The sequence below is a fragment of the Tetrao urogallus genome (assembly GCF_951394365.1).
Source record: "Tetrao urogallus genome assembly, chromosome: Z".
NCBI lineage: Eukaryota > Metazoa > Chordata > Aves > Galliformes > Phasianidae > Tetrao > Tetrao urogallus.
In genome coordinates this window covers 66404206-66418920 of record NC_136816.1, presented here as the reverse complement: position 1 = coordinate 66418920, position 14715 = coordinate 66404206, and the positions used below count along the sequence as shown (strand labels likewise).

The 14715-nt window shown below is 43.4% G+C and overlaps 1 protein-coding gene across 1 annotated transcript in view; it reads left to right on the top strand.

The window, feature by feature from the left end:
* The window catches only part of UNC13B (unc-13 homolog B), a gene marked incomplete at both ends in the record, with an annotated part of 204421 nt that extends 201262 nt beyond the window's left edge, over positions 1 to 3159 (top strand). The window contains 3 exons of the mRNA XM_079548344.1: positions 173 to 265; positions 1244 to 1403; positions 2874 to 3159. Coding sequence (XP_079404470.1) covers positions 173 to 265; positions 1244 to 1403; positions 2874 to 3159 — 539 coding nt within the window. The remainder of the gene's footprint in view (positions 1 to 172; positions 266 to 1243; positions 1404 to 2873) is intronic.
* Positions 3160 to 14715: the final 11556 nt, after the last annotated feature.

Sequence of the window (14715 nt, the reverse complement as noted above, 5' to 3'; positions counted from 1 at the left end):
CTTGTTGGGCATGCAAGCCCATTAGTTTGCATTGACGTTTTATTATCAATGCTGACTGAAAAAACTGCCTATGGAGGGTGTGAGAACACTACTGTCTGCTGGGGCGAAGATGGGTACCAATAAACAAAATCTGTGTGTGCACGGCACGTGCGTGCCAATTTTCTTCCAACAGCCTCTGGTGTGGATGACCCTGTGGGTGAAGTGTCCATACAGATCGACCTGTATACCCATCCAGGAACTGGAGAACACAAGGTCACAGTGAAAGGTAGGGACAGATACGCTTTACTGCTCGGGCTTTGTCTGTATCGAGGCAAACTTCCAATTGGAAAACATCGTATTTCTGTGCGAACTCATGTGATGTGGATGTTTTTCACGTCTTGAACATGCAGGGACACATTAATTGATCTTGCCCAGTCTAGCAAGTGACGTGACAGTGTAGAGTCCTGTTGTTTATTGGCGACATTACATGAAATAAACAAATCAGATGGTGGCTCTCGCAGGCCCCACAGTTTTGCATGTACTGCAGAGAACAGAGCAGCATGACAGAGTGATGGTGTGAAACTACCCAGTGTAAATTGAGAAACTGCAGAACCAGGAAGAGGTCAGGGCCTTTGCTCTCCTCCATCCTGGCGGCCAAATTGATCCCAGAAGAGCTGCTCTGAAAATAACTGAAGCAGTGATTCATCTCAGGCTTCCTCTTCCTTCATCTCCTTTGCTTGAGTGCAGCATATTTAACTACTTTAATTTCCTCTAAAGATATATATAAACAGATCTCCAGCCCTTTCTTCTCCTGTATAAATCTATACCACAGTGCAGTTCACAGATATTTTCTATGCTTCTTGTGAGAGAATGGGAATTAAAGAGCTAACAGTGGTGAGTTCTGAAACCACCCACAGCTCGTATGCTTTGTTTGTCTTACCTGCAGTCTCGTTTTCAACAGACTTCAACATCGCCCCCCTACATACCCTGTTTTTTCTCATTCCACAGCTGATACAGAATTAAACACTGACCAGACAGAGCTGCATGTGTGCCTGCTTTTTGACTAGTTTCTTGAACATACATATGGCAAGGGAAAAGTTTCAGATTCCCTAGGCAGAATTCAAACAGGACACAAAAAAAAAAGAAAAAAGACGTAGCTCATGTGTTGTAGGTTGGACAGGGAATGGAAATGAGATCCAAGTATAAAGCTAGCAATGGGAACAAACGAGCGTTCGTTGTAAAGCAGATTGTGACTCTTTTCCAGTTGTGGCAGCCAACGACCTGAAGTGGCAGACGTCTGGCATGTTCCGTCCGTTCGTTGAAGTTACCATGATTGGGCCTCATCAGAGTGACAAGAAGAGGAAGTTCACAACCAAGTCAAAGAGCAACAACTGGGCCCCCAAATACAATGAAACCTTTCACTTGTAAGTGTGAAAAATAGCCTGAGGATCTGGCCTGGCATGGTTAGATGCAGTGGATAGATTGTGTTTTTTTTCCCAGCATCCACAAACAGCCTGCTCAGGGCCCAGAGCAGTACTTGAACCAGCAGCTTGGCCCGGTGTCAGGTGTTTTGGCAGGAAAAGCTAGATGATGGGAGATTTTGCTGTGGGTGGGGTGCTGGGAATCACTCTTCACCAGCAGTGTCCTTTGGCTACCTTCGGAAATGTGTGATGTGTCCTCTTCATGTATTTTACTGTGCTCCATCATTTTAATGAATGTGTTTTGTTGTTAGGAGTTGAGGCTAAAAGTTCATTACGGATGTGGTTTTAGTTCCTAATGAGTGTCTTTATCTCGACTTGTGGGGCGTGCTCTGTGAACTTGTATATCCTTGCTTCCAAGGTTGTAGTCCTTGGATCTGTTAGCAGTTGCAGCCTTTCTCAACATGGGGTATTGATCTCTTCTTACTTGGTTTTCATTATTACAAAGCTGTCTCCCTTCCTAGAAGGCTCAACCAGAGGAGCTACAGACTGGTCCTGACCCAGCTGTGCAGTAAGAATAAGTCTGGGTGGCTCTGCGTGAGCAGGGGCTGGACCATCTGACCTCCAGAGGTCCCTTCCATCCTAAACCATTCTGGGATTCTGTGAATCAGAGAAGGATGACCAGCAAAAGACTGTAAACCTCCCAGGGAAACGGGCAGGCTGTATGATTTCATTTGATATGGAGAAGGGCAGACTCGCTCTAAGTGAAGAAATTTTTGTACCTTTTTTCTTTTTCTTTTAGCTTTAGAAACATCAGAAAGGTTTGGAATGTATGTTTATTAGCTGATGCTTTAATGGAAGGTTCTGCATCATTAACAAAGACTTCATCTAATTAAAATATTAATTACTGGAATGAAACAACCCTTAGCAGGAGCAGAAATGTTTACAGTTGTCTTAGTTGAAAATCTATTAGCATGTCTTTTATGTTCTTCATTCTTTTCATTTTGCAATTTAACACACACACACATGCAAAGGCAACTTGAAAAGAGTCATTTCTTTTTTTTCTTTTCAAATAGCCACGTTGTCTTTATCAACCATGAAACAGCAATAATGTGCATACACCATATGCTGTACTCCTGCCTCTCTAAACAGAGAAAAGAAGTTTTTTATAATAAACGGTAGTGAATGGTAGCAGTGGAACAGTTTGCCCAGAGAGCTGGTGGATCTCCATTCCTGGAGGCACGCAAGGTCAGGCTGGAGGGGCACCTGATGCAGCTGTGGTTTCTCTGTTCCCTGCAGGGGAGTTGGGCCAGATGAGCTTTAAGGGTCCCTCCCAACTCCAGTGATTCTATGGTTCTGTAGACAGGAGTTTTTTATGGCACATCTGGTACTTGACCCAGCCTCTGACATGATTTTAAAATGTCTTTTTTAAGAGGAATTGATATGTCCTGATAAGTAACCTTGTGTGTTTTTCAGCATTCTGGGGAACGAGGACGGCCCCGACGCCTACGAGCTCCAAGTGTGTGTGAAGGACTACTGCTTTGCTCGGGAGGATCGGGTGCTGGGCATAGCGGTGATGCAGCTCAGAGACATAGCAGACAAAGGAAGCTGTGCTTGCTGGTGTCCTCTTGGACGCAGGATTCACATGGATGAGACCGGACTTACAGTCCTGAGGATTCTTTCCCAAAGAACCAATGATGAGGTTGCAAAAGAATTTGTGAAGTTAAAATCTGAGTCGCGTTCCACTGAGGAATGCACCTGAGCTGAGCTGTGTGATCTTTCCTTTTCTCTTCTGCCTTGTGCCAATATGTGCAGGTGTTCAACAATTCTCTTTTATTAGTTACAAAAGGTTTTTTCATGTTATCTTTGTCAGCTCCGATAGCGCACGTGTGCTGTAGAGGAAACAAATCCATCAATCTGATGTGAATTATTTATTTTTTAGTAGCTGGTAAGACAATGTAGAGAACAAGACAATCTCTTCCTATTTAAGATGCAAATTATGCTTTGTGTATATAAATTATTTTATATTGCAGGCTGGGTATGCTGGGTTTTGTTGATATGCAGCACTGTGATTTTATCCTCTGAAACCGGCAGATGTTAAAAAGATTCTACATAATCACACTACGAAACAAACTAACTGTATAGAAATTGGGCGAAGAGTGATTTGGGGGTTTGGCAAAACACAGTTATCTCACTGAATTCATGTACTGTGGAGCTGCCAAAGGGTGTTCCTGCACAGAGTGCCCTAGTATTTCAATGTGTCATGCAGACATCTCGACGTCTGCTTAAAAAAAGTTGCAAATTGCTATGGAGATGTACCCCAAATGAACCTGCAGCTAAAGATGTGCTGCTGTGAGCATGAACATGACCAATGGAACAAGCACAGAGGGCCTAAGATCTCATAGCCAAAAACTGCAAAGGCAACACCCAGGGAGCAGGCTGCAGCTGCCCTGCCATGTAACTAGATGCCGTGTTGCAGAGAAGATGAAATCCCTGCGTGCTGCTGGGAATCCTGCATCACCATGTGGGTGCTGTAAGCTGCTGAGCTCCACGAGTCGCGCTTTGACTACCATGACCAGCCCTGTAAGGAAGGGAACATTACAGCCATGACAAATAATACGGCTACTACTTACTTTTTCCATTTCAATATTCTTTTTTTAGGGGGTTGCCCTGGTATTGTTTGGTTGTGTTTTTTTTTTTTTTATTATTTTGTTTTATTTTATTTCTTTTTTATAATTAAATACTTGCAAGTTTTCTGTAGCATTTTGTTAACCCTGGAGGCCATTCCTCCTTATAAACCCAGAATAATGGCTTGGAAGAGAACTGCACGTCTCCCCTCTGCATGCACTCACTCTTTTGAGTGCAAGTGGAGGGGCAGCAGGTCCGTTTGGTTCTGATCTTGAAGCTGCTGCTGGCCATGCCATGGTTGATCCATGCTGATCATCATTAATCTGTGATTTAATGATACCATTGAAGATATTTTTGCACTATCTTGAAAAACCATACTAGTTTTGTTTTCTTGCAAAATAAAACAGTGTCCTGAGCAAAATGATTGCGGGGATATCAGAATCTGAAATTTTGTGAACAGGAGGCTCTGGAGTAACGATTGTAACGAGGTATGGTTTTTTTTGATTTTTTCTTCACTAAGGGGATATTTGCTATTTCCAGCTGCCCTTGTACTGTGGAAGGTGCAGCTGGAACAAGCCAGTCCTTGTCCATAAAGTACTGTAATACTGTCAATAAACTCAAGGACTGGCTATTGAATGACTTTTTTTTTTGTATTTTCTTTTCTATATTGTCTGACACTTGTACAGCTGTATGATATGACTACTGGGCTTGCTTGCAGAATTGAGACCGCACCTGGCTTTGTTCGTATCTGTGGTGTACTACAGTAGTGCTCTCCTAAACTTCACGCTCTTTGTCACAACTCTGAATTGTTGTACGTGCCATTGTTACGAGAACTCTTAGTACAGTCTTTAATAAACTCTTTTAGCAGCATCTGGAGTTGTCTGTTGAAGTATAACTGTGATTGGACTTGCCAAATCATGTAGGTTAGAATCGCTACTGCAACTTTGCAAATTACTCTCATGTAGTTTGTAGGCTTTTCCTTAGTACTGTAGAACCCAGCACAGTGTGTGTCAAGTAATTCCCTCTTACTCTGTGGTAGAGTACCTCTGTCTTTGATGTCTTTTCCCAGAGTTCTTGGCTTCTGATAGAGCACTGAGACAGAAAAACATAGAGAATAACGTACTTCCTTTTGTTTGCCTGTCTTGCCTTTAAGTTTCCTTTGTATTCAGGTATTGCCTCCTGCTGGTGCTAAATGGAAGCCTCGGGCAGGCAGTAGGGTACCTTACCAACAACACGTGAAGAAGAGTAATTGTATACCAAAATGGATTGACAGTTTTCAGTTTGATGAGCATTAATGCTATGTAGATGATGTTGATGAGATGAAAGAATAAACCTTCTTGTTGTCAAGTAAATTACACCCTCTCCTCCTTTTTTGGGGACGCTGCCAATTTCAAGCATAAAAGCTGTAATAACTCGGAAGTTTGTATTTCATAATGACACAGGCCTCAGTTTTTGTGTTCTGGGATGCAACTTTTTCCTTGTGTGACATGCTTGGCATCGTGATTGAAAGTAACTCAGCAACATAACAGCAAAGCTTGCTGCTGTGTTTCTGTTTCTAGCTTCATTATGGAGGAAGTTGAGTTTGATGGCATGTCACCTAAAGTGTTGTTTGAAGCAGAAATTCCGTGCCCCACTTCAGGTCAGTGAGGTAGACACGAGTTTTTGACTCACTGGTATGTTCAGTGGTCATTGCTTCAGCAAGCACTGCAGTGGTGAGAAGCCCATAAAGAGCTTTTCAAAGGAAAATCACAACCTGTATCCATGGGGAAGAGGTCAGGGCAGGGACCCAAGCTGGTAATCCCAGACTCTGTATTTCTTGTCCACCAGCTTGGTGCTTGTCTTGCAAACCAAATTTGTGAACTTTTAGATCATAGAATCAGTTTTTGTAACTGTTGCTTTGTAATACATTTATCTGAAGTGGCCCATCTGGCCTCATGTCTTGGGTTCACATCCATTCTTTACACTTTCAGATTTTCTTTCCTGACAGAAGTATTCACATTTGCATTAGGACTTCCTCTCATACTGGTGGTCGCAAAAGGTTGTTGAACACGTCTCTCTTCACTCTGCATTCTGAACGCTCCTCAAAATGACAGTTGGATATACACTGTGTGTGTACAAATTATGCATACATAGCAAGTATATTGATGAACGCATGATTTATAACGTGGAAAATATATAAATTATTGAATTTACATCATATTTTTGTACATAGGTATATGAATTAAATGGTATGTTTATATAAAAACTATTGGCTGGGGTAGAAATATTGTGGCAGAGGTGACCCAGCAGCGGTAAGTTGCCACAGAACTCCAGGAAGAGTCCGCAGTGTTGCAACACTGACTTCAAAAGGGAGAAGTGGGAGATGAGCTGGGTGCTGAATGCACGTGGGTGTGTTCTGCCAGTGGTCTGATTGTGCTGATCCTACATCTTTCTGCTACATCTGTGGGAGGAGCAGTTTGATTTCAGACCAAAAGTCCATCTTGCAGAAATTGTTGTCTCCTAGAGTGGTTACAGGCAGCTGGCCAGAGAGGAGTAAGAACAAGGTAAAAAGTCCTGAGCTATCCTTCTCCTGTCCCATCTCTCTAGTCCCTGAACAGGAGTTCCATGGATTTATGAGGTTATGTATGAAAACCTACTTTTAGTTTTGAAAGTGGTTCCAACTAATTTCATCTGATGCTGTCCGTTCTTGTAAAAAAGATGCTACAGCGTTGGTCCTATCCATCTGCAGCAGCCACCCTTACTGCTGACATCTATCTGCTCTGCTCATCAGTGCCTTTTGGGGCTGCAATGTCCCACTTTACTTGGTTATGCCAAACTTCTGAAAACCTTTGCTGCCCTTCTTCAAACTTTTTCCTTTTTTGTGTATTTTTTCTGAGCTATGAGTACCAGAGCACCATCCAGCATTCAGAATGCAGTCCAGAAAGCAGAGAAAGAAAGAAGCCACCATGCAGAGTTTGAGTAGAAGGCAGAGAACTGTTAACAATCCTTTTTTGTCCCTAATCTTTATTTGAAAAGATGAGCTCATTTTCCGTGCTTTTGAATTTAGCAGGTTTTTTGTTCTTTGGGAAATTCCTTTCTAAAGCTCCAGCCAACTCAGGGCTGTGATACACATTGTCATAAAAATAGCTGTAGGTGTAACAGGGGAGGACCCAAAGGGCTTGGTGCATGCCTGTGAGCTCATGATGGTGATGGAATGGCCCTGGGGGGAAGGACATTGTGTTTTGGGGTTAGTAATATGAGTGCAGAGACCCGGAGGCAGAGGTTAGGAGGGTGTATTATCAGTCTTCCTGGAAGAGATTACCAAGTTGATGGATGAAGACAAGAAGGAGGGCAGGGGAATGGGAGTTCTGGGGAGAGACTCAGACATACCGAGAAGGCAGTGGGCATTTTGAGCACAGGACTCAGTTCTACAGTTTCCGGGTACAGCACAATGGGAGGAGGTGCTGTAGTAGCACTGAAGGAAGGCAGACTTGTGGGATTTCCTTTTCTGCCCTTGCTTTCTCATTTCCTCCTTTCTAGAGAAAACTCTAGGCGTTGGCCCTGTGTGGTTCCATACACGTGAGACCTGTGAACAAGAGCAGTACAGCCAATGAGGTTGGTAGTATTCCCTGATGCTTTACGGAACATCCACTGTGGGTTTGAGCTTTCCCTGGTGGTTGTGGGGTAATCCCATAAGATCCTCTTTCAAACCAGAAATATGGACAAGGATTTATCTGCATCTGGGGGATTCTTTCAGAACCTCAGTCCACTGTTACTTAGATAGCGTCTCAGAGGCTGTCTTTAGGATTTACGGCCAATCTAGAAATACCTATTCTTGCACCACAACATGGTTTTGCATGATTTATTTGCACTTCCCTAGCTTCTGGTGCTTTTGTCTAGTTTAGCAGAGATGGCAAAGTTTCTACTCCAGTCATCAGAGCGTAGTTCTTGGTGTCTGCTTTGTTGTGCAGCCTTTCTTGCACCTCTTTTTTTTCCCAAGCTTTAAGAACTCTGCATCAGCTCCTGCCTTCATGGGCTTCTCGCATTGCTGAGTCCAATTACTTTATATCAGCTCAAGAGTTCTTTCACCACCCCCAGACGCCTCCAGCTTCCCTGTGAGTCCTGCAAAGAAGATCCCAAGACATCTCAGGATCAATGAAAACAGCTCACAGAAATGCACACCTTTGTCATGTTACAGCTAGGAAATCATTTTCCAGAGAAAAGGTCAAGTCAGCCCTGTGTATTCTACTTTTGTCAAACCCACGCTGCCTTTTGTCTCATTTCCCATCCTGCTGTTTTTATTCTTCCCCTCAAGATTTTGTCACAAAGCACTACACACTTGTTCAGATTAATTAAGGTGCTGGAAGTCACTTGCACTGCTTCCCCACTGAGATGCACTTCCCCACTTTGCCTGCTATTATTCCAGTCCTAGAACCTCCACTTTTGCCAGTGCAAAGAACCCAGACGCTGACAAACTTCCAGGTCCATGTTACAGTGTTCTCAGAAGACTGGCTTGGAAGTGATCCATCCTCAGGAAACAGAGCGGTTTGAGCCCATGTGAGCTTTTAGTTACCATCATGCCATTTCTGCTTCCTTGCTCAGTCTCACGCAGTTTCTGATGGGCAGTCCTTTCTGCAGTGAAGTTCCTTTGTGGGATTTTTTTTTTTCATCTGACTTTTCTTGACCTTCCCCTTTGGACAAAAAGCATATGACAGGAGGGACAACAGGATCCTTTGTCCCTCAGTTTAGAAACACCATGGAACAGCCTTGAGGTTCAGAAGAGACCCCAGGACCATCCACTCTGCTCCCCTTGGGCCAGGACACCACCCAAGGTTTGAGGAACCCTCCAGCAACCTCAAAATATCAAGAAGCAGGGCATACCACAGGGAAAGAGCAAGACAGAACCACGGCACCACAACCTCCTTAGCAAGTTTTTCACTCCTAAACATGACCAGGTCAAATCGGGCTATAAATGCAGGCAGGGCAGCAGAGTGCTTCTCCAATCCCAGATCCCAGTGACATCTGTCAGTCTGAGCTGAGAAAGCCACAAAATCACAGAACCATTACGGCTGGGGAGACCATGAAGATAATCTAATCCAACCATCAAACCAACATGTTCACTGACCACATCCTGCAGTGCCACAGAGCCCACAGCTGCCACCCTGCCTGTCAGTGCACACACGCAAGATCATGAGACGCTTGAGCTGATTTCTTAGCACTGTTTGTGTACTGCAGAATGCAATGAAGAAGGAAGAAAAATTAGAGCAGTTTGGCGTTGGGAAGGAAGAATGTTTGCTTCTGGCAGCCTACAGATGACACGCAGAAGCCGGGAAGCGTGGCTTTTGTTATTTTGGTACAATGTAAGATGATGTGATAAATAATGTAAACACGTTGAAATTTCAAGGAATATCAGACAAGACTCGGGATACTGGGAGACAAAGCCTTTGTTCAGTGATTCTCAGCTCACCTGGGATGCTAGCAGCCTGCAGCTCTCCTCACAAACAGCCCCATAAAAATTTTGCTTTGAGACCAAAGTACTGCCTTCAAATTCTGCCATGAAAAAGCACATAGCAGCTCTTCCTCCCTCTGTTGTTTCAATCTCTGTGCCTCAAAGAACCTTTATATTTTTTCTGCTCCCTTAGCAAGATTAATTCAGATTAAATTTAACAGTCCTTATTTATCTCTGCATTATTTTCAATGTATGATTTTTGTCTGGTTTTGTTTCAGAAATCAAAGCCATACAGAGCCTTACTAACTAGTGCATTTGAGCTGTAAACGACTATTCTCTGGGCTATCATCCTTCTAAGAGTTTCTCTTTTTAGTGTTTTCACTGCTTATTGGGAGCAAACCCAGAATAACGCCTCCTTTTATCATCCTGGTGATGATGTGGTGACAAAACCTGTCAGTTGCCACATCTGCTAATGCCATTATGGATACCAGCTCTCCACCAATAGCTTATATGCTAGCTCTCTGTAATGACAGCTGTCAGCCAAAAAGATTTCCAACTGCAGGAATATCAACCCTGCGACCAACCTTTGGGGAAGTACTTTAGAGTGATGTGAATTTATAAACGTAGCACTCACTGTATGTCTTTTTCCTGAGATGCACATTCCCACCTGCATTTTGTTATCCATTAGTGTTCAGCAATCCTAAGAGTGAGCTTTGTCTGTCTGCATCCTCAGAAGCAGAAATTTGCTAAGATTTGGCTCTCTCCTAGTCATAGCTGGAGACGCAGATTGCTGCAAGAGGTGATGAAGTTCAAGAGCCGCTCTAAGTCACTGCTTAACATGGTCACTTTGTCCTCTTGGGGAATGTGTTGGGCTGCAGATCCTTATTTGGAATTATTTCATGTGCTTGCTGAACCCAAGCTTGGGTCAGGTCTTCTATTTCATCCAAGGAAAAAGTTCTGAGGATGACCATCATGGATGCAATAAACCTGCATAATAGTGACTGAGGTTTTCTCAGAACTTGGCAGCAGCAGTGGCGTATTCCCTTGTGTGTGCAGGAGGAGAGAGTCTAGAGAAACAAAGTCCTTCTGTGTTTAAGGAAAGTTTATTGCTCAATTCTGAGAAGAAAAAAAAATTGAAAACACAAAAACAGTGAATCCTCCGTCCCCAGTATGGGCATTTCTTTCACTTTTGTTCTTTATCTCTTTTTTCCTCAGAGCAAAAGTAGCAGGGAATTCCGAGACCACCATGAGTGCTGAATGTGGAACTACTGTATAACAGCAGCAGAAGCTGCTCTGTGCTCTGTTCCTCCAAAGCACCATGTTTACATATAGTGCTGTGTATTCTTCTGCAGGGGGAGCTTGTCATCCAGCCTAGAAACTGGAGTGAGGAAAACCAGCTGGAGAACATCTGGTTTGTTCAGCCCAAATCCAAATTAACGAAATGCCTCCACCGCTCATGGAATGATCTTAGTGTAGAGGCTTCGTGTCTGCATGCCATGAAATCCATCCTCCAAAAGAATAAGTTATGTATGAAATGAAAGTGAAACCTCTGTTGGAGGAAGTTTCACTTTAGAGATTTGTAGATAGTTTTCTTTTTTCCCCTCTGGAAGCAGTGCTGAAAAAAGGGCAACATGAGAAATCTTCTTCCTCAGAATGATGTACCAAACCTCTTCCACTATCAAGCTCGTGAGTCACATCTTGCTTCGATGTTTTGGTGATGCTGCTTCATCAGAAGCACCAATTTCCACACGCATAAGCCAGATTCCCAAAAGTCACCTGATAATTGGTGTTACGGTTCTCAGCAACCACCTCCTCAATCCATCTCCAGCCCTTTCACAATAAAAAGACACCTCAAGAGGCAATAAACCACCCTTAAATTTCACAGATGTAGTGATGCTGGCAAATGCCTTTTTCCACTGAAAATGACAGCAGATGAGATGAAGGGTGATGAACTTCACATGGACAGGGAATCCAGCACTCTTCTGGGCAACCAGTGCAGTGCCTTACCACTCTGACTGACTTATATCCAGTCTAAATCTCCCCTCTTTCAATTTGGAACCATTTCCCCTTGTCCTTTCACAATGGACTCTGCTAAAAAGTCTGTCCCCTTCATTCTTGTAACCTCTGCTTAGATACTGAAAGGACATCCCATGTGCAGTGTGAGAGAAAGAAGCATGTTTTTCTCCTTGACATTACTTGTTCCATCGCTAGTGCCTGGTGCCATTCCTAAACCAGCGGCAGCTCATGTCTGTGCAGTAAAGCACTGTTCTTCCAGTGTAATGAGAGCTAATCAGTAAACCAAGTGCTAGTACTGTAGACAATTCTGTACATTATGTAGGTCTTGTCTGAGTCATGAAATGTGGTTCTAAAAGACTGACAGAAAAGCATGATTCAGTGGAAAGTGTCACTAGAGTGTCTTTAAAAAGCAGTTCTCTGGAGCCACAAAAAGCCATCTCCTCCAGTGGCAGAGGAGCCCACCGGGTCTCTCCAGATTATCATCCCAAGTCACTGCAGATTGTTATGACTTTTCCTATACCTCACCAAAGCAATAAGGACTTCAAAATGCTTAACATCCATTACATTAGAGCCAGAGAAGAGCCAGCAGGTCATTCATTTTCCTCTACTGCCTTGCACAGACCATGGTGCATCACCCAGTTAACTCTGTGTTGAGCTTAATAAGGATTTGACTGTCACCACCCCAAGGAAGTTATCCATTTTCTTGCTGCTGAAGCACTAAAAAATGAAGACCAACCACTGATGTTTTGCTGTGGTGGTTACCAATTTGGATGTGCTTAGCTTTCTGATCTCAGTTTGGTTGGTTTGAGGCTTTTGGTCTCTGCTTCTTATTGATTACAGACTCATGGGAGCAGGCCAGGCATTCACAGCAGGGAAACCTGAGAGGTTTCACTTCATTGTCCACTTGGGCCCAGTGGTCAGCTTGGAATTAGGTCCAAAACCACATAAGGAAGAAATGTCAGGTTACAATACTTCAGTGTTTCAAACATCTCCTGGAAGAATCAGGCAGTATTCCCCCTCTCCATCCCACTGAACAGCTGCTTAGATGTAAAACAGTGTATCTGTTTCCTTCTCCCACCTTTCCTGTGAAGCAGAGATTGATCAGCAATTAAAAGTCCACCTCCATAAGCACTGAATAACACAAAGTTTCCCTTTCCTTATACAACTCTTTGCTTTATCTTCCGTAAGTGCTCAGATCACAGTGGCTAATAGATTTGGGGATCAAGAAGTATTTTCATGCTGACTGATGGCACTGCAGAATTTCCACCCAGCTTTAAATAGTTTCCCACCATCCTCTTATCTCCTTCTCATGTCATTCTTCTTCAGTGAAAGCAATCTTTCCCCAATTAATCCTGTTACCTGCTTGCAATAAATAAGCAGGAAAGGTCAGCTCTCTGAGGACAGATATTTCTGCCAGTTCATGGGTCCTTGCCACCTTCTGATCTGCACTCAGGCAGTTTTTCTGATCCGAGTGTAGTTTTATAGAATCTGAGTCCTAGTAATATACATATTTTCACCTACTATAAATAAGACCCACAGATCTTCAGGAATTTCTTTCCTTGTTGCTAACTTTGCAAATAATGAAGAAAATTCAGTATCTCATTCAAGAACAATCAAGAAGACAGTTTACCTCTGCAGCAGAAAGAGTTGTAGAGGATTGTGTGGCTTTCAGTTATCTTCTAAGCCAGAATACAGAGGTCTCTGGGATCCCCCCACAGTTCTGTATCCCCTCACATGTGCCATTTGCATGAGGTAGGAGTTAAGCAACCATGTAATGGACCATTTTGCAGAACTAAATGCTGTAAAATTCTGGCGTAGGGCATTTAGTGAGGACAAAATAATTTTCTTGTTAAACAGTGTGGGAGCAACCCTTTCATCCACAGTACAGCAGCAGAAGCAGATTTCCCATGTGCTTGCTACACCAACCTGCCTGAGTCACAGTCTGTGTTCTTCACCACTTGTATAAGTAAATTCTCTGCTATGGGTCCTACTTAAAATCACAGAATCACAGGACCATTAAGCCTGGAAAAGACCTCTAAGATCATCTAGTCCTACGCTAACCATGCCCACTAACTACATCCCTCGATACCACATCTCCACATTTCTTGGCAGCCTATGCCAGTGCCTTGTCACCCTTCTGAAGAAGAGATTTTTCCTAATATCCAACCTGAACCTCCCCTCGGGCAACTTAAGATCATTACAAGGTCGCTGGTGTAGAGTGATACTGTCATGGTGCAGAAATACAGGGATGAGATCCTGCAAGTGCAGCTCTGCTGGCCTGGTGCCACTCCAGCCAGCCACAGAGTTCTCTGTGCCAGGTTAATCATATTATTTTAGTTTGGAGAGAGGTCTGGCACAAGCATCGCTCACATGCAGCACAAAGAGTTCTTTGTGGAGAACTTGGAACAAAGGCTCATGACAGATGACAAAAATCAGGAGAAATGATCAACTGGGAAAAAACCTTCAGTCCTTTTTCTGCTTGAGGACATCTGATGGTGAGTTGCAGAGCTGTGTCAGAAAGTACTACCAGTACTGAATTCTAGTGAGTTCTGATGCAGAAATAATTTACAGTTATTTAATGTAAAATATCTTAAACAGAATGGAAGAGTCTTACTACTTTTTCCATGAAATAGCATGAAGGTTTGATAATGACTCAAAGTTTAGCTAGTTTTATTGCAGCAAGGCCATCAGACTTCCATGTCTCTTTGTGAATGCAGTGGTGGCACTCGTTGTACAGCATGGCACGTATCCCTGTGATGACTGTCAGGCACTAAATTAGCCACTAGACCTGGCTGGGAGCACAGTTTAGCTAATGTGACAGTTTCAGTTGTTCCTGGGTGTCCTACTCCAGCATGAAGACCCCATCTTCCTCCAGCTGCCCAGTTCATGACTTGGTCTAAGTGGATACAGGTGGACAATGGGACTAGATCTCCGTCTTCTTTCCAGCCTTAATGATTCTTTGACTGTATGACACACAGACATCTGGAGAATGGACAAACAGTACTTACTCAGGTTTCCTCTCAGAAGAGGAGATTAGAAGCTGATGAACCTGTTCCTCCTAACCCAAGACATGCTATGATTTTGTGGTAAGAAGTCATGGGCATGACACCCACCAGTGGGATTACAGGGTAGGAGTTTTAGTGTGCAGCCATGGTTTGTGCCTGGAGATTTGGAAATGCCTCCAGGTACAAGTGTAACCTCTGCAAACTGGGTACTGCAGTTATATGGGGGTGGGTTTGGTGAGGA